We start from the raw sequence: 19,813 nt of genomic DNA on the forward strand, positions 1-19,813 counted from the left end.
CCTGCCCACAATGCTCAGGGCACAGCCAGGGCTCAAGCATGGCTTGACTTAACAGCCACCATGGAAATAACAGAAAAAACACGTACTTCAAAGGTAACTCCAGCCAGTGCACACAGCAAGGGACTGGGCAGATAGGCAAGTAGCTGCACAAGTTATTTCAATGATAAAGTTAATGAAAGCCTACATTAAATGCATGTCTTGAGAATGATCACTTTGAGAACATATAAAAGCTGCTTGAAGGAACTTTATTTGTTATTTCTGATATTCCCACTAGTTTCAACTTAACTACACCCTTCGAAGAAATTAAAAGATGGTAAGCCATCTACAAGAGGCAGCTGCGTGGTCAGGTGGACATTCGGAACATTCTCCCCTTTAGCTCCGTGGCCCTCTCTTCTATTCTCGCATAGCACTCCTCCGCTGCCTTCTCAATGCCTTTATGGTACTTGTCCAAGGTAGTCCTCAAGTTGAGGGATATTTCCTAGTGGAAAATAAATAGAGTAGGAATTATTCCAGGCAACAACCTCATCAGACTTCCATTCATGTTTATTAATACTTTAAATTCTTCTGCACAGGAGCACAATGCCTGCTCTCATGAAAAGTCCACTCTAAGCCCAATGCACACATCAAAAAGTTGTGCTACTTAGAAGAAACAGAGATGTGACATAAGCCAAAACTTCAAAACATTAAGAACAACCATTTGAAATTATAAAAAAAGTTTTACTGTTGAACATGGAGAATACCTGGATTCACGTGGGTACCACCTCTGCATCCAGCCCTAACTACCACCTGAACTATGCCAAAGACTCCATGCCTACATCTCCAAACCCTCTGAATGAGGGCTGGGAAGTCGTACCTACCACCTGAACTACACCACTGACTCTGTGCCCACATCTCCAAACCCTCTGAATGAGGGCTGGGAAGTCGTACCTACCACCTGAACTACACCACTGACTCTGTGCCCACATCTCCAAACCCTCTGAATGAGGGCTGGGAAGTCGTACCTACCACCTGAACTACACCACTGACTCTGTGCCCACATCTCCAAACCCTCTGAATGAGGGCTGGGAAGTCGTACCTACCACCTGAACTACACCACTGACTCTGTGCCCACATCTCCAAACCCTCTGAATGAGGGCCAGGAAGTCGTACCTACCACCTGAACTACACCACTGACTCTGTGCCCACATCTCCAAACCCTCTGAATGAGGGCCAGGAAGTCCTACTGGAGCAATAGCAGCTTTCATATAACACAGTGGATGTGCTACAGATTTTACAAGAATGAGCAATTTTTATAGATTGAGTAAAATAAAGAAATTCAACTGCATACATTTTCTTCTATTTCATATTTATCAAAGGTAATACTGATCCTTTTATTATTAATTTTCCTTAGAAAAAACAAACCTCAAGATGAGTTCACTAATTAAACAAAACAGTGGCCCTTTGCCAATATGGCAAAATTTATGGTCAAAGCAGAGAACTGGAACAATGTTCTCAACTTTAAGCGTCTCTCCTATTAACTTTCTCCTAAACCTGTAATAATAGCTACTACTTACCTTTACTTAAATTCTGGTGTAGATATTTTCAAAGTTCACACACATTGCACAGATTATAATTCTATATAGTATGAATTTACAATGTCCTGAAGAACACTATTCCCAGCACCATCACCTAAGTGAGCTTGAGGACACTATTCCAGATATAGTGTGTGTGCACTGAAGCGCACATGTCCCAGAAATCCACACACAGCTACTTAACCCTAGCATAAGAAATGGGTGTTTACATCTCCAAGACAGAACAGAGACCAAGCTGTACAACTAGACGGATAAACCAAAAATTTGTGAAAACTTTATTTCTTACCAAATTAGCTGCTAGCTTGTGTGAAGGCCTTTTTTAAAAAAATCAGATCAATTTAAGTCCCTAGTTCTACTAGATGTATGATGACTCATACTAAAAAGAGAGTTGCATATATTGGGTAGAAAGATACTAGTTGAGAGAAATTATCAAAACCAAGTGTGGCTAAAGAAAGACATTTGCAAACACAGGAGCCCATCATTTCAGTACAACCACAGGACATTCTTCTGAGAACAAACATGCTCAAGAATACCACACAGACAGGGTCACAGTGAGAGAGGAAGACAGGGAGGGCACTCCAGGAGCATCCAAAGAAGCAAACACTGGATGTCCTGAGCCATTTCACAAGGAGTTTCATGGTGACAGATCACAGCCCCCACACTGTATTAGGGTTTCTATTTATATTTACATCCAAGTGGAAGTTCACAATAGTAAAGAATTCACATATATATAGTTTTACTGTGAGAATCTCACTGAAGTTCAATATTTTTAAGATCAAATTCTAGAGTTGAGGGTGGAGTTAAGAATTTAGAGTACTCTCCTAGCATGCATGAGTCCTTGGGTTCCATTGCTAGCACAAAAAAATAGACAAAGGGAAAAAAGAGAACCTATAGTCTAGTTCTGTGCTATTTAATATTCTGGCCACAGGCAGGTATTTAAATTTAACATAATTAAAACTCAACTTAAAGCTCAGCCTCTGGGCTGCAGCAGACACGTGCCAAGGCCAATGGCCACACGTGCTTTGTGGCTACAGCACAGCTCTCACAACCCACTAATGCAGAGAATCCCACTGGACAGTGTTGGTCTATCTGGGTTTTCAGATCAGAGAAGGTGAAGGTTATACAACACCCACGGTGTTCATTGCCTGTGCAGCTATTCACTCCATAAGCACATTCCTGGCACCATCCAAGGATATTACAGGGTACTCTGTATAGCACAACAAACAGTAAGTGGAAGTTGCAGTGATGGTTGTGGCCCTAAAGGAAAATAAAACCAGCCCAAAGACTGTGCACTTGTAATACAGCTAGTGTAAAGGAAAAAGTAATCTTCAATTTCACTTCACTGTAGTTATGAAGAGCCACATGTGGCTAGCAGATGCCCTATTACACAGCACAGAAGCATTTTATCTGGAAGAGACCAAAAGTGTATTAAGAGAAGAGAAATCAAAGGCACCTGAAAGGAGTCCAGGAAAGTTATCAAGCCTCAAACAACGAAGGACTGCCCAAGACCTAAGATCTGAATGTGCTGGGATGGGGCTGGGCCTCCCTTATTCAGAGGCCCATCCTTGAGTCCAAGGTGACCACAGACATCTGGAAGATGCCCAGGCCATCTGCTGACTTGCGGATGGAGGTTCTGGGCAGTCCATTCACTGTGAATGGATCCAACAGCTGCAAGAGAGCAGCCCAGCTCCACTTTCAACAAGGAAGTGAAATAGTGCAGTGCTATTTCAGCAAGACACAGTTGACAATTCTTGCTTTCCAGGATAGATTTGATGTAGAATTAGAGTCACAGAAGAAATTTAGCAAGTTCTGCTGCCATCCACGAGTTTTACAAAACAATACACTACGGACAGAAAGGGACTGTTAGGAACAGTGGAGCTGAAAGACCAATTTATTTGCTGATTGCCTTAAAACTAGGATTGTCTATCATCTTCTGTCTTTGTTATGGAAAATAATGCTGCCACAGAGAAACACAAAATGAATGAATGAGAGACACATGGTGGGGAAAGGAGGAAGCAAAGAAGAGGACAGGCAGCAAGAGAATGAACATAAGCTCATAAATGCTATTTCTTCCATGAGTGGGCAGAACAGGAAGCAGATTTTTGAAAGCTACCCAAATAAAGATAGCAATTAAAACTGGAAATAGAATGAATTATCTATGAGAAAAAAAAATACTTGATAAATAAAGGGTTATGGTAAAAACTAGAATCCAAAAGAAATGCAGGAAAAGCAATCTGGAAGTCTTAACACGTCCCTTCTCTTTTCCTCAAAGGATCAAGCAGTAAGCTAGAGAGCCTTCATAAAACCACCCTACGTCACCCAGGTATTTACAGTCCTTCCCTAGCTACTATGAGCAGATACATGTGTCACAGTGCAGGCTGAGAAATGGCAAGTTAGAGAAATCAGCAAGCCCAACAAATGTACCTGAAGTTTTGATCTGTAACTATGCAGCAGAGCCCAGATCCACTCAACTTTTTAATATGGAAAAGGCAGCATGTTAATCAAAGTTTCAGGAGACACTAAATAATGACAAGAATTAATATTTGCATTAAAGTAAGGTGTTATTGGGCAGGGTGTCATATGCCCGAGGCAGGAGGATCACAAGTTCAAAGACAGGCTCAGCCACTTAGTGAGACCCTCTCAATAAATAAAGGGCTGGGGAAGTAGCTCAGTGTTGAGTGACCCTGGGTTCAATTCCTGGCACCAAAATAATAAATAAATAAAGTACGGTATTATGGTTTAGATAGTAAGTATCCCCCAAAAGCTTATGTGTGACACTATGCAAGGTTTAGAGGTGAAATTAGTGGCTTATGAGTTTCAACCTAATCAGTGACTTAATCATCTGATAGGGACTAGTTGAGTGGTAACTGCAGGCAGGTAGGGTGCGGCTCAAGGTAGGTGTGTGCTTCGGGGTTTCCATTGTGTCCTTTTGAGCAGAGCTCCCTCTCTGCTTCCTGATCGCTCAGTCTCCAGCTGTTTCCTTATACCACACTCTTCTGCCCTGATGTTCAGCCTCAGGAGCCACATGGGACAGAACTGGCTGTCTATTGACTGAGACCTCTGAAACTGTGAACCACCAAATAAACTTTTCCTCTTTAAAGTTTTCTCGCCAGGACTTTTGGTCATAGCAGAAAAAAGGCTTACTGAAACAGGTAAAGAATATCTTACCTTGGCAGAACCACCGTGAAAGTGACCCCAAGCTCTGCAAGTTAAAGATAAGGTGCTACTGCTACAAATTTACCCTGCTGTTAGGCCCCATCCTCAAAGGCACCGCTCTGTACTGTCAAGCCATGATCTTGGAAGACTATTTAGGACTGAGTTATACATTGTAAAAGGAATAATGACAAGCAGGGAACAGGAGACAAGCAAACTGGTTAGTCATGAATCTGAAAATGAAGCTATATAAAGGAGGCTGGAAAACTGGGGCTAAGTAACCCACTGAGAGAAGACTGAAAGAACCTTGACAGCCTCAAATGCCTTAAGAGTTACTCAGCAAGAGGGCACAGATTGATTCTAGAGACAAGACCTCAGTTCACTAGAATGTAAAAATAAAAATTTAAAATTCAAAATGAGAACATTTCAACAATAAAAGCTGTCTTGTTCTACTAGGACAATAAGCAGAACCTATAGTGATTCTCAAAAGCCAAGACAAAGTACAAACTCTTGCCCTGCTACTGGAGGTCCTAATTCAGCACATTCAGTTGGGGACTTGTTCATTCAACAACTCTTTACTGAATAACGATAGAGACAGTTTTAACACTGTGCTAGAAAACCTTATGATTTTACAGGGTCTGTGGAAAGCATACTACACATAAGCCACCATTCCAGCATAGTTTACATGATGCCAAGTTTGGACCATGCATGATTGCTACTGTCAAGAAGTTAAAACGTCACTGGGAAACACACACACACACACAGAACTGAGAGTAATATAAGACAGATATGGACATTTTCCATGATTGAAACAAAGATATCTTAAATTTGAGTTAGTAACTACTTGGTAATGCATTACTAACTAGTTCATTAACCATACTTGGACCATGTGATAACAAACATTTGTTAATTTAGTTAAAAAGTAGGATTAGCATGCCTGTAACTTCAGTGACTTGAAGTTGGTGCATGCCTGTAACTTCAGTGACTTGGGAGGCTGGGTCATTTGTTAAGTACCCCTGGGTTCAATCCCTGGTTCCAAAAAATAAAGTAAAATTGAAAAGGAAAAAAAAAAAAAAAAAGGATTAGATATCTGCTAAAATCTATCCAGACTTTTTTCCAAATGGAAAAGGAAGGACAGTATACTGGGCAGACCAAGGAGAACCACTGCTATTCTACTCTCTTCCTATCTTCTTCTTACCTTAAAAACAGCCTAGAGACATTATCCATAGGCATTCATTCACAGATACATAAGTACTAACAATGTATACTAACAATGTATCTTTTGGGGGATAAAAGTACCTTGCATGTATGGGCAGGGTCCATCTTGGCTCCTTAGAATTAGCAATCTTTGAAAACTGGGTGTGTATGGTGGAATAAAAGTAGGTATATGAATAGTTATCAGGTGTCAGGGTGTTTCAGAAACTGCAACCTACAGTGCTAATGTGTGGAAGATGAAGAGGAGTGAGAAAAATAGATATCAAGGAATTTTGCATGAAAAATGGCCTTTTTAGTGATTTCTTATAGAGCAATTTGGACAACTGTTCTAGTAAAAACAATTTTCAAGATAAAAGTCAAACTTCAAAAGTTAAGGAAAGGTGGACAGGGTGGTGTGTCTATAATCCTAGAGACTTGGGAGGCTGAGATAGGAGGGCCCTAAGTTTCTGGGCAATGCAGAAAGACCCTGTCTCAAAGTGAAATAGAAAGGGTGGGATGTGGCTCAGTGGTAGAGCGCATGCCTAGCACACTGAAGGCCTCCAGTTCAATCCTCAGCAGCACACACACAAGTTGAGGAGAGAATGGAGGTTTAATGAATATTTTAGGAATAGACATGGACAGTTAAAGGGCTAGAAACAGGCATGGCAATGTACTGGCATTTTCAAAGATAAAAATGTAGAAGATTCCTATTCTCATTAAAACTAAGGTTATTTAAGAAGCTATAAAATAAATATACTCAAAATGAGCAGGAAGTAAACATAATAATTTTAGATAATTATATATAGATATTAAAATTTTCCTAACACAAAGGGACCAATCTAAGCTCTTTTTTCCAAACTTCAGTTAACTGAATTACATTTAACAATGACACCAAGAAAAACTTTTGAGATCTTTTATTGGGGGCGGGGGGGGGGGGGGAGAATACCGAAATTTTTTTACTTAAAAATTAGTGATTACTTAATGAAATCACTACTCAAGTTCATTTACCTAATAAAATCAAAACTTTAACACAGAAACCACTTTTACTACAAAAAAATGATGTTCTACTACGTGCTATCAGGAGCCCAAGTCAAGCAAGAAGAAAGACAGAGAGGAGATACCTGTGCACACTGTGCAAGAGTGACACAAGAGCTGCAGAAATGGAGACAAAAGCCAAGGGCAGCCAGGCTTCCAGCTGGAGAGCTGACAGACACCACCAGCAAGGCCTGCCGTGACCCCATCCTCAGCACATGGGACCTCTTAGTTGACGCTCATGAACAGATACTCACATGGGACTTCAGTTTCTCCCTTTCGGTGGCATCTTTTATTTGCTGAATTCCAAATTTAATCTCTTGGATTTCTTGATTAATTGTGGTTAATTGCTCACAGACAGCACTTCTTTTTTCTTGGACTTTATTGCAATCCCTAAAAGAAAACAGAGATAGCTGATATAATTACTTAGTATTTAAAAAGGCAAAACAATGCTGACTCTGATTCCAAAGTCTCCATGTGTCACTAATGGTTTCATGGACCTAAAACTCTTCTCAGGACATAAAAGCAAACAGATCCCCCAAAGTGTGGTGCTACAGTCGCATCAGGGCACTTAAGGGCTTTCCTTTAAGGAGGGGATTTTCAGCTGCACACCCACAGCTATGCTTACGATGGGAATGGGAATCAGAATCAGCACAACTTTTCTGCAAGGCAGTTTGGCATCAAGTACAACATGCTCTGGTGCTGCCCCTTGCTCCAGCACGAGGAAGCGCAAAGGAAACACTCAGCTGATCTCCAACACCCATTGTAGGGACTAAGGGGATGACATCCAAAACAGATCTGCAGCACATGTTCTAAAAACATAGTCTTAGAATTGATGGGGCGAAGATCACCAGCAAAACACCCCAATGTACTGTCCTCAAAAATATTCAGCAAATTAGTAATCTATATTTGAATAAAAAGATTTCTCAAAATGGATGCTATTAACTCTACAGACCAGATATACTGTAGACAGGCCAGCTAATTCTTCTGAGGCAAGTCTAAACCACTGTCTGTTGAAGACCATGAAATATGCAGCACCATGCTCACTAAAGAGGAACAAAAAGGAACAGCTAGAACCTTTCAAAATCAGGATGGAGCACTACAAGTTTCATGACGCCCCTGCCAGAGTCACCAAAAGGTGGAATGCCCTTTTTCTGGGGGGAAACACACACACACACACACACACACACACACACACAGCTTTCCTCATCACTTCCTAGTACACAAAGACTGAAGGTGCGCTCCTACTCAATTACTGCTCGTTTGTATTGTTTGATGTCCTCATGTTTCTTATTTATTTTGAACTGTGCCGTGGCCAGTTTTTCCTTCTTCACAATCAGCAGTCTTCTGAGTGAATTTTCTTCAGTCTTCAATTTCTTTAGTTCAGATTCATCATTCTCAATTTGGTCCTCTAAGTTCCGACTCTAAATTTTATGAGAAGCATTTAAAATCAGTTAAGCTAGTTAGGATTATAAACAAAACGAAAGGGTACTTTTGAAATAAGCTATAATAAAATAGTTTTGAAAGGGATATGGACCTTGAAGCCCTGAAAGCATAGCAAAAAGCAGCAGACCATGCAAGGGGGACAACGGGGACCTTAGAATGAGCATAACGAACAGAGGTGCCTTTACATGGTCACTCTGCCAGCCAAGAATGGGGGAGGTGCAGGTGCAGTATCAGTCAAGAGGTTAAGGCTGGCTGGGGAGGATCTGGACTGAGTCAAGAAGCTGAGGCTATCTGGGGAGAGTCTAGACTTAATTGGTAAAAAAAAGGAAAGGGCAGATGCTAGGAGCAAATAGAAGCAATAGATCTGTCTTGTTAACCTGCATGGTAGATAAAGGAACTATGAAGTGGAAATCTCACCTTAACTCCTAAAAAAGAAAATGTCTTATCAAATGCCAATGATAATGACCCTAGGGGTGGTCTGAATGTAAGATGGTAAGAAGTGAGAAAGAACTGGTTTCTAAGCTTCCAGCCTGAGAAACTTAAATGACACCAGAGTTCTCAGGTCTCAGGATAGACACTATCTATATCATAAACTTCAAAGCTCTCTACAAATCCTCAGTGCACTCCTGGGCACTAGACTGGGACTTTATCCTTACTGATCAGGTAAGAATTTCCAAGGGTTACAAGTTCAAATATCCATTACTGTTTCCCAAAACATATATGGCGATGTGCTGTGCCAATCACTCATTTCATCTGGAGGATAAGACAGGTCTTGCTATATTTAAAAAGAAAAGTGTCTTTTTCCTTAGCACACACTGACTCATCTACCACCTATCTTCGGGAAAACAGTTAAGAGTGAAACTGACTCAAAGAACTACAGTAAGCAGCTCCATAACAGACAACCCTCCTGCACAACACAAACCTCCTTCAAGGCACTGGTCAGCTTGTCCTTATTGTCTGCAAGTTCCTGTATTTTCTTCTGATACAACTGTACCTCCAGCTGGCATGAAGGCAGGCAGTCTACTGAGTCTCTATAGATTTCATACTTCTCCATTACTTCTTGCTATGAAAGGAAAGAAAAACGAGTCCACAGTTTGATAGTTTCCTTTATAAAACTGCAGTAATATGAATTTATTTGCTCTTAATGACTTCTGTGCATATGTCAGCATCAGAGCATCATCACCAACATGTGTCCAGTTGAGCGATTACATCTCTTAACTGGCAAAGGAGCCAGTTCACTGCTGTGGTTCCACCCCAGGGCTGTGCAAGGGGCCAGGAAATGTGTTTCTCGCTAACTCTCAAGTGCTTCTGATCCCCCTGGCAATCACATCACCCAACTACAATCTTCCTACTCCCTGGTACAACTACTGCTATGGCCACCTCTTTTAAAAAGAACAATTCCAATTCTAAAATCATGAAATGAACATATGCTTACTGTAACTGCAAAGACTTCTCTATTCTCCCCTCTAGGCACTCCTGCCAACTGCCTAGCCAGCAGGGCTCCCCTCAGTTAGGACTGGGTCATGCTACTGCACGCTCTTTCCCAGCTGTTCACACACTCTGCATATGATAGACACAATCCTTGACCTGTCAGATGCACTGCAAATATGTCCTAGTGGGTCTAGTTTTCTCTATAGTAATCTTAATTTAAAAAACCATCTATCACAGTATAAGACTACAATAAATATTCTTTTAAAATTTCTAAAATTATTGAAATTTTAAACTTTAATTTATAATCCACATAAGTAGTTTTGAAAATGATGTAAAGTGTAGGCTCATCTCCCTTCCCTTTGTATAAACAATTAATTGACCTAGAATTGCTTTTGAATATATCATCCATTCCTCACAAATACACAAATTATTTCTGGACTCTCATTGCCGTTGTGGTGACTTTTGTCTATGCTTATGTGGCAATTTTTAACTATCAGGTAACAAAGTCACAGATAAACTAGCAATGATTTTAATAGAAATAGTTTAAAAACTTTGCTTCGAGGAGAATGCTAAATTGTCTTCCAACTTCCAATTTTGTCCTACCACCTCCACCTGTCTCCCGAGTAACCTGTGGCCTGTGCGCATCTTGCCCCTAATGCTTCACAGAACTCACAGAAGTCCTCCCTCTGCTGAAGCTTCTTTCCTGGATCATTCCCTAGGACACCCTGCACGACTTCACCTGGGAATGCATATGCCCACTTCCCTCTCTTCCACCTGGCTCCTACATTTTAAACTGGGCTCCCCCATTTTAATGTCAAAGCACCCTACACTTTTCCTTTTTTAAAAATAGGTTATCCTATTTTTAGAACAATTTTATATTTATATTTTTGAGCATTTTTATTTTTAGAGCAGTTTTATATTCACAGCAAAATTGATCAGAAGTTACGAAAGTGTTTTCATGTATATCCTGTATTCATAAGCACACCTTATATTCTTATTCTCTCAAAGTATGTATTAAAATTTATAATTATACAGTTGTTAACTAAAATTGCTTAATACCTTTCTCTTTGTCATAAAGTAACTCAAACTCATGAGGACAGAGCATTTCTGCTTTAATTACCCAAAGCAAAGCCTCAAAACTTTAGTGTCACTGAACAAATGTCTTGGTCTTAAATTTTTATTTCTTTTCCCCACACCCTGTCTTTAGAGAAGAGTTACAAATTAGCAATGAAGTAAAACAACAAAAACAAATAAGAGAAAAGCATAGATAATCCAGAAAACTAATCCAAGAATTTGCTAGAAAGAAAAGAGAGAGAAAAACGATAAAATAAAGAGGAAACTCACCCTGGAATTCTTAAGTTTCTGGACTGTATCTTTCATTTTTTCTTTATAATTTTTTACCTTCTCTGGAGAATCCACAATTTTAGTTTTTACACTTTCTTGTACTTCTTTCAAAGAAACCACTGACAATTTTAGTTCATTCTGTTGAGAAACATTTTTTTATATATGATAAAAGTGATAATTTATATTTCAATAACAGAAAAGAACAAAACAAAAGCCCACCTTTGGGGCAGGGGGTAGGGAATAAAATTAAACCGACTATTCCTTGCCTGACTCATCACTCAAACATTGTCAAACAGGCTATGAATAAGGAGCTGTTTCCATGATCAGAGTGATACTAGGATAGCAAACCACCCTTATCCTGCTTGCCTGCTCAACTTTCATTGATCCTTGAAAATCCAACTCCCATTTCCTCTATGCAACTTTATAATTATGCACCTAATGAGTTTCCAAATTCACCATGCCACTTGTAGTTGTGAAGCTGTCTTTGTTCTCCCAGTACCCAAATGGAGCCACAGAACAGAGAAGATGCTTAGCCCATGCTTGTTGAATCAAAACAAATTCCTTTCTTTTCCCTAATTTTAAAAGTGAATAATGAAACTACTAAAAGAAAAGAGGGGAACACTTCAAGAACACTGCAACGGCAAAAAGACTTTTTGGACAAGACACCAAAAGCATAGGAAACAAGAAAAACACACGAATGTGATTACAACAAACTGAAAAGCTTTTACCTAGCAAAGGAAACAACAGAGTGAAGAGGTCACACAGGATGGGAGCAGGAGTCTGCAAAAACCTGACAAGAAACTCCAAACTCCACAGCAAAAAAGCCACCAATTAATTAAAACTGGTCAAGAGACATAGACATTTCTCAAAAAACAAATGGCCAACAGGAATTTGAAAACAACCTGCTCCCCACCACTAACCATCAGGAACATCACCTGGCTCTAGTAAGAACGGCTATCATGGTTGTGGTGTGAACTGATAGATAACAATCAATAAGAGTGTAAGTTATAGTTATAGATTAGTAAAAAATTTAGATTATAGGATATACGATTTTGAAAAGCGAGATAAGACAATTATAAAGCAAAAACTGTCATAGACAGGCCTAAGACTCCATTTTGTTGCCTTCTATAAAAAAACTGTTACAAGAGCTGTTTCTGAGAAACTGAAATGAAAGCTATTTTCTTATACTGTTTTCTGTACTTTGTACCCCATAAAATATACTCAACCCAGGATATGGTGGTCTTAGTGACCCAAGACTTTGAAGTAGGTTCTCATCCCCACTAACCACCTGCTCGAACTCAGGATTCAGTTGTCTAACACCTGCTCAGACCCCAGATGCGGTTAACTGAGTTTCAAGCTCACTGCTTTTTAGCTTCTGTAACTTCATTGCTTGCTTGCTAACTGGAAAATTCCAGTCCTGCTTAGGGCTTGCAGGTAACTACTGTTTTAGCTTCTCTGATTGGCTTGCTTGCATGACGCTGAGAAAAAGCCCTTGAGCTGTGGTTTTATTCTTAAATTCCTAAGACAGAGGCCTGGAAATTGCTGTTCTCCCAGAGTTTCAGTTTGTACAGGTGGGTGACAGTCCCTGGCCAGGCAAATAAAGCTCTCTTTGATTTGAATTCGTACTTCGAGTGTTTTCTGAAGCAGCTCCTCATAATATCACCAAAAGGACAAAAGTGCAGGAGGATGTGGAGAAAAGGGCCCTCTTCCACCCAGAGGTGACAACATGAACCAGCCTAGGCATTACGGAAAACAGGAAGAGCCACAAAAAAACAGGAATGGAACCACCACATGACCCAGCAACCAGACTCCTGGGTGCACATTCAAGGAGATGAAGTCCACGTGCTGCAGGGACCTCTGATCTCCTACGACCAATGCAGCACTGTGTACAAGGGCCAAGAGACAGACATAGCACAACATCCACCACCTGATAAGCAGGTAGAGAAAATGGGTTGCGTGTGCACAATGGATCACTACTGAGCCACAAACACAACAAAACCTGACCTCTGGGACCACACAGAAGGGGCTGGAGATTAGGTGAAAGAAGCCCAGGAGGACAAGTGTCACAGGATCTCACTCAGGAAGAGTAGAATGGCGGTTTCCAGAGGGTGGGGTGAAGAGAGGTGGGCTGGTGCACACCAGGTTAGAGACGGGAGAAAACAACCCTGGCATGCTATTGCACAGTAGGTAATCACAGGTAACAACTGTATACTGTGAATTCCAAAACGCAAGAAGGACTCTGAACAACGTTTGAAATAGGTATGTCTAACGACTTGAACACTACACAATGTACATATGCAGGTATCAAAGCATAGTACCCCATTAATATGCACAATTTTACATATTCACACATCAATTAATAAAATTGAAGGGGGGTACCAGGTGTGCTGTCATGCACCGATAGTCCCAGCTACTCAGGAGGCCTAGCAGACAGGTTGCTTGGGCCCCAGGCTTAATGGCAGCCTGATAACCCAGAAAGATCCTATATCTTAAAAAAAAAAAAAAAAAAGCGAATATAACCCAAAGGAGTGAAAGAGAAGAGTATTGAGGAATTCTCTCAAAAGTCTGCTTCAAGTCTGAAATCATGCTATAAAAACAAATTCAGTAAGCTTCCTTCCCAAATACTTAAGAGATAAATTGTGTTTATGTTGCTTGGGAAATTCTATCACTCAAGATATTACCACAGAGGCTTTTTAGAAATGTTATAAATGTTAACAAGTCACAGGTCAATATATATCAAATACATCTGAATAAAAAGAACACATATATCCTTACAAAAACACAGCTAAACAGTGTCATGTGTCTGAGTGCAGAGCCACAGGAAGAGGATGAACTGGCGCCCCTCTGGGGCCATAGACCAAGGGAATGCTTATGTGTTAGGACAGAAGGTACAATCCTAGGACTTGTGCAATCCTTCTAGGTTTCTTATTTGGAAAGATTCTTACCTTTTGACCAGCCAACGGAGGCCAACGCTGACCAAAATAATGCATGTCTGTTACTGATGTGTGCTATGTCTGTTACTGATGTGTGCTGTTACTTTATTCTTGGTCTTCAGCTCTAGAATTCGTTGGGCAATGTGGGTCAGCTGTGAATACTCACTTCCCTTGACCCCCCCCCCCAAGTCCTGACTTTGGGAATCCCTTCAATGACAAAAGAGAGCCTGACTGGCAAAGGTGCACATGGGCAAGACGACAGGCATGGACAAGGTACCAGGAAGATCTGCAGGACAGCACAGACATGTGCAGCCATCGATGGAAGGACTCATGTGTGCCACACTATGAAGTGGGGAAAGCAGGCACATGGCTCCAGTGTTTTCCCCACTGAACCTCTCAGTCAGTGCTGGTGGCAGAAGGTACTTACCAATCGTTTGGTCTTCTCTGAGATATCTGATTTCTTGTGGGAACTTCCCTCCTGCAGCACTATCTAAGGGAAAAAGCAAACCAAGGGGTTATGATTTAAAACTGACTGAAATGGAATCACTTGCTGCTTTCTCACAAAATCAAGATGAGAAAGAAGAGAAAGGAGTTTGACCAGCCTCAAACTCTCTGTGCTTGTAATGCCCATGGGCCAGAATAACTATCTAAGGATTCCTCCACAAAATGATTAAGTCAAAGTGACTGCACACTTCTGTTTGACAATGCTGCAGTCCTTTGAGAAAATAAACATTTATCTGGAAAGAGTATTTTAGTTTATTCTTAGATAATCACACTACTTACTCATTAGGCATATGACCGATTGGATATTGCATAAATCCCTGTACTCTGTAAGCAGATGAGACAGAAATTCTCAGGTCCTCCTTCCATAATGATTTTCACATGGCACTTGATTTTATCATGGTAAATGCCAAAACCCCAAAGATATCAAATGGTAATGTGATCTAAAAATGGAAGTGGACTACCTTGAGCTAGGAGCTACAGTGGTGTCTGAGAGATGCTGGGTACCACAATGCTTCCCTGGAAATTTAAACTATCCTGAGCACCCTTGAGCTTGCTGCAGTGTCCAGGGTGCCTCTAGTCTCAGTAGGAGGAAGCTTAGGAGAACCCTAAGACACCTACTCAACCAGACTGGACACAACACTGCAACACAAACAAAAAGCCACCTGTTCAGGGATGACTGATACATTGTAAGGGGCACAAATGGGCCTAGCAAGCACTGTTCTTCAGTAATGGAAAGCAGTGAGCTCCTACCCCCCTTACACACCCCTATGGAAATGTAATTAAAAAAAAAATTTCAAGATGTTTCATAACAGATACCGTTTTTTGACGAAATTCCTGATTCAATGATTGCTGTAGCTCCTGAATATCATCAGTAAGTTGCTTGAACTCTTCTTGCTCTTCAACTGGAACAGAACTGAACACAGTAAAATAGATTAAAATAACATCACATTCTTAACTTTGAAAGGCCAAAATAAAACCCATACCCTCAACTTAGATGCAGCATCTACTTTTCTGTTTTTTGAATCACACACTCTCCAGCCATTTGAAGTAGATGGCCTGGCACTGCTGAGAGAAATGAAAGCCTGAGGAGCCCTCAGTATCCTCCCATGGAGTCTCTATGCAGGCAGCACCCACAGCTGTGCTGTCCGACTTCACTCCTGTGAGATGTATGCAGAATGCCTTCTCTAATGCTCCTCCCCTATCCCCAGGCCTCTACCATTCCTAACACACACAGACTCAAGCCTCTTCCCCACAAAAGTTCTAGTATGATTTTTGCATAACTAATGTATCAGCATCTGTTCTGATTTTATTGCGAACTCTATGCATAGCCTTCTCCCAGGTTTCCATTAAGTCATCTTTTCCCTTCAGTTTGCAGGACTTTTTTGTAGGTAGAGAAACTACCTGAGTTTTGTTAGTATAGTGTCAGGGACTAGAAGGAAATTCTCCTTCAAAGATTAGCCTGACAGCCCCCTGGGAGACATCCTGCCTGGGAGGCTTGAGATTGCCTCTGCAGACACAACCGAGAGACAGATCCAGGAGGAGAGTGAGGACGACGTAAGGTGAGTGACCCACCATGGGACAAGCAGTTTCGTCACATGATTTGTTTTTGTCAGGCCTCAAGGAGGCCCTCAAGACATGGGGGGGGGGGGTCGCGTGTTAAGAAAAAGGACTTAAAATTATTCTTTTCATACATAGGAGAATTGTGTCCATGGTTTCCCCTTGAAGGGACCATTGATGGTAAAAGATGGCTTAGAGTAGGAGACTGTTTAAAAGATTATTATGAATCCTTTGGCCCAGAAAAGGTGCCTGTTCCCACCTTTTCTTACTGGAACCTAATTAATTCAGAAAAAAAAAAAAAGATATTTTTTGGCCTTTATGTTCTAGAAGTTTGCGCTAGGAAAGTGAGAAAAAGGGAGAGAAAATGTGATGTTTACCTGGAGAGAAATAAGTTTCAATTTTCTATTGTTTTTGTCAATACTCAGAAAGTATGTACGGACCTTTTTACTACATGATTGTCATATGAATCAGAATGGCTGTAACTCAGCCACTGGGGACAAGAGACTTTAGCTGCTGCTGCTGCTCGCTATGGGGTCCTAGCCCCTGCGGCCAACAGTGCTTTTAACCCTTGAATTACTTGACCTAAATGCCAAACACAGACTAACTTAAGATCTGATGGTAATGCTAGCATTTGCTGCTAAAAAACCTTTGGAGCACCCACGTGCCACAGAAAAAAGTGCAGGATGTACAGAGACAGAACAAGCTGCTACCGCAGTAAGATCTTGGCCAGGCGGGGGAAAATGCAGACAAAATCAAACAAAATGCAATCGGCTAGGAAAACTTGGGGAACTTTTGCCCGAAAATGGGCAGCGGACTCCATGTTGTTTGCATCACCATGGTAACCATGGGGTGACTGGCCGGAAGAGCAGGCTTCCTGGTCCCACCTCCCACAGTCGGGGGGGGGGGGGGGGCCGGTCCGTGTTAAGAAAAAGGACTTAAAAAAATCGGCTTCCGATTGGTTCAGACAGGACTTCTAGTCCCGCCTTCCAGCCACTAATCTGTACTACTGTGTTTCAGATTTCTACGGGAGCTGTTCAGAGCCTGTATTTTTAAGAATGCCTACCTGTAAATGCTAACGAAAGATATCTTTTTCAGACAAAATTTAATTCCACAGATTTCTATGTTGCAGCCCTAAATTTAAGTTAGTTCTGAGTTAAATAACCTGACTTTTCTCTATAGTTGTGTTACTAAATAATGTTCTATTGATGAGAGATATCAAACATGCTTCTTTATATTTTACTTTTAATTTTGGAGGTTATGAGGATGCATTTGCTCGCCACAGGAACAAAGCCGGCAATGTTCCTGTGATGACTAAAAAATCCTTATTCTCATTCCTAACTATAAAAAATAAATATGTATACTCAACAAGGATTTTATTTCAGTTACATTAAGTGACGTCACATAGAAGAGTGCACTCCTAGTTAAAAATAAATTAAAATGGATCCAAATATTTTAAGACCACGTGGTTACATAAAATTAATACAATTATAAGTTATGTTCTTATTCTTAATATATATATTAAGATATTTAGATAACCTATATTTGTTAATCTATAAAATAATTAGCACATGCCTAATTGATTAGTTAATATATATTTGCCTAATTGTTTTTCTTCAACAGAAAACCCATAATTTATGTTTTATATTTACATTTATCAGATACTCTGCCTTTTCAGTCACAGATATTTGAGATAAATGTGTTTACTATAAATTTGCTTTTAAGTGAAAATACAGTCTTCAAGTAGTTTCTAATTCTCAGTTACTGTTCAAACTCATAAGATGATAAATAATTATAATTATGTCTACAAAATATCTAAGGATTTTAACTATATTTTCATTGATATTTCTTATCAAAGTACAATAATTTGTTTATAGATTCTAAGGTTCGCTGCCCACGTTGATGTGTCCTGCCGGACGGGACAGTATAGTCTGCAATGCTTTGCAGCAAATGTTGCAAAAATTCTCTCCCAGTTTGCACATTTCTTTTGATCTGGTTTGCGGTATTTTTACCATGCTAAATCTCAGTATCTTCCTCTCATCCCCAGTCTTTTCAGTTTATTACTGATTGTAAAGGCAATTTTTACCAGAAACAGGTCAGAAAAGCTCTCTCCTGGACAAGGTACCAACATATTAGAAAGAACTTAAAAAACAAAAACTAGACAGGCACAGTGGCACAAGCCTATAATCCCAACAGCTCAGGAGGCTAAGGCAGGAGGATTGCAAGTTCAAAGCCAGCCTCAGCAACAACGAGGTGCTCAGCAACTCAGTGAGACCCTGTCTCTAAATAAAATACAAAATAGGGACAGGGATATCTTAGTGATAGAGTACCCCTGAGTTCAATCCCCAGCACACACACACACAAAATAAACAAACAAAAAAACCACAGATGGTCCTTGACTCATGATGGTTTTTCACCTTCATGACGATGTGAAAACAATTCATGTGCAATAGGAATGGTACTTCACATTTTGTTTTTCCCAGGCTAGTGACAGGTGAAAATGTTGCAGCTCCCCATCTGCCACCAGCATGAGGATATGCACCACTGCAAATGAGAACACCAAGCTCCATTGCACACTGGCTGACAAACCAGGATAACAGTGGCACGTGGGTCGGGAGCATCAGGTGCTCTTTCAACTTGGGATGTTTTTCATTTAAGATAGTTGGTCGGACACACCCCATCATAGGTTGAGGAGCATCTGTCAGTACACAGGAGACTGAGGAACTGTCATTTGAATATCTTTCCCATTACTCTTGAGTTCAAAGCAGAACAATGTGGAAGACCAAACATGCTGCCAGCATTAGATGATATGAAGAAAGGGTCCCGACAACTAGTGCTCATCTGCATGAGACAAAGGCTGGAGGTGTAATTAGGGAAGTAATTTAAAGGCATCAAATGAGTCAGGCTAATGCATCATCAAGACAGAGCCCAAGAAAACTGAAGCAAAGAGTTTTAAGAAAATACATCATTCTCTTTTCAGAAAAGGCACACTTAAATACTCTGCCACTTACTGTGGAAGACAAGACTTAAGGTGGACTTCAAGATGGTAACACCATTCACACTCACTGTGCATTTTGAAACTGTTCACTTCCTTGCAAACCCCACTTACTCGAGCCTCTCCATTTTCAGCAGTGCCTCCTGGTGTGCGATGCTCAGCTGCTGCATTTTGTCCACAGAGGATTTCTACAAAGCAACATCAGCAACCTCTCCTCAGTGCTTTCCAAGAGCCATGGATTTCCTCACACATAACACTACTAGCAATAACTATAAAATGTTTACTCACACTATAATTTTCCCATTAGAAATAAATTTTAGTAGAGCTAATCAGTCATTCCTCACAAATGAGTTAGGAATTTTACTTAACACAAATGATATTTGCAACAAACATTTCTAAACAGATTGCTGGTTCATAAATGAGGTTATGCATCTGTTGTATGACCCTCAAGTATATTTAAATCTTACATATTGCCAAAGAAATTCCATGTAAGTCTCACGGCATGCTTCTCTGAAGTGAATAAAGTTGATAATGCCACTTAAAAACCGACTGGTCCGTTTTGCTTCTAAAATATAAAGCAAGACTATTTTAAGTAAATGTTTGAAACATAACGTAGAAATATTCATTCTCTCCCCCTGCATTACTTTGCTCATGGT

General features: G+C 40.4%; 1 protein-coding gene across 5 annotated transcripts in view; it reads right to left on the minus strand.

Annotated features, from left to right (window-relative positions):
- Positions 1-226: 226 nt before the first annotated feature.
- Nuf2 (NUF2 component of NDC80 kinetochore complex) overlaps positions 227-19,813 on the minus strand; it is a 31,242-nt gene continuing 11,655 nt past the window's right edge. For all 5 annotated transcript variants that reach the window (XM_027922881.2, XM_027922882.2, XM_027922883.2 and 2 more), the window contains exons 6-14: positions 19,625-19,722; positions 19,272-19,345; positions 15,425-15,521; positions 14,532-14,594; positions 11,172-11,309; positions 9,319-9,459; positions 8,199-8,374; positions 7,208-7,343; positions 227-478 (exon numbers count right to left, since the gene is read on the minus strand). In XM_027922881.2, coding sequence (XP_027778682.1) covers positions 344-478; positions 7,208-7,343; positions 8,199-8,374; positions 9,319-9,459; positions 11,172-11,309; positions 14,532-14,594; positions 15,425-15,521; positions 19,272-19,345; positions 19,625-19,722 — 1,058 coding nt within the window. In that variant the 3' untranslated portion in view covers positions 227-343. The remainder of the gene's footprint in view (positions 479-7,207; positions 7,344-8,198; positions 8,375-9,318; positions 9,460-11,171; positions 11,310-14,531; positions 14,595-15,424; positions 15,522-19,271; positions 19,346-19,624; positions 19,723-19,813) is intronic.

Source organism: Marmota flaviventris, chromosome 12 (assembly GCF_047511675.1).
Source record: "Marmota flaviventris isolate mMarFla1 chromosome 12, mMarFla1.hap1, whole genome shotgun sequence".
NCBI lineage: Eukaryota > Metazoa > Chordata > Mammalia > Rodentia > Sciuridae > Marmota > Marmota flaviventris.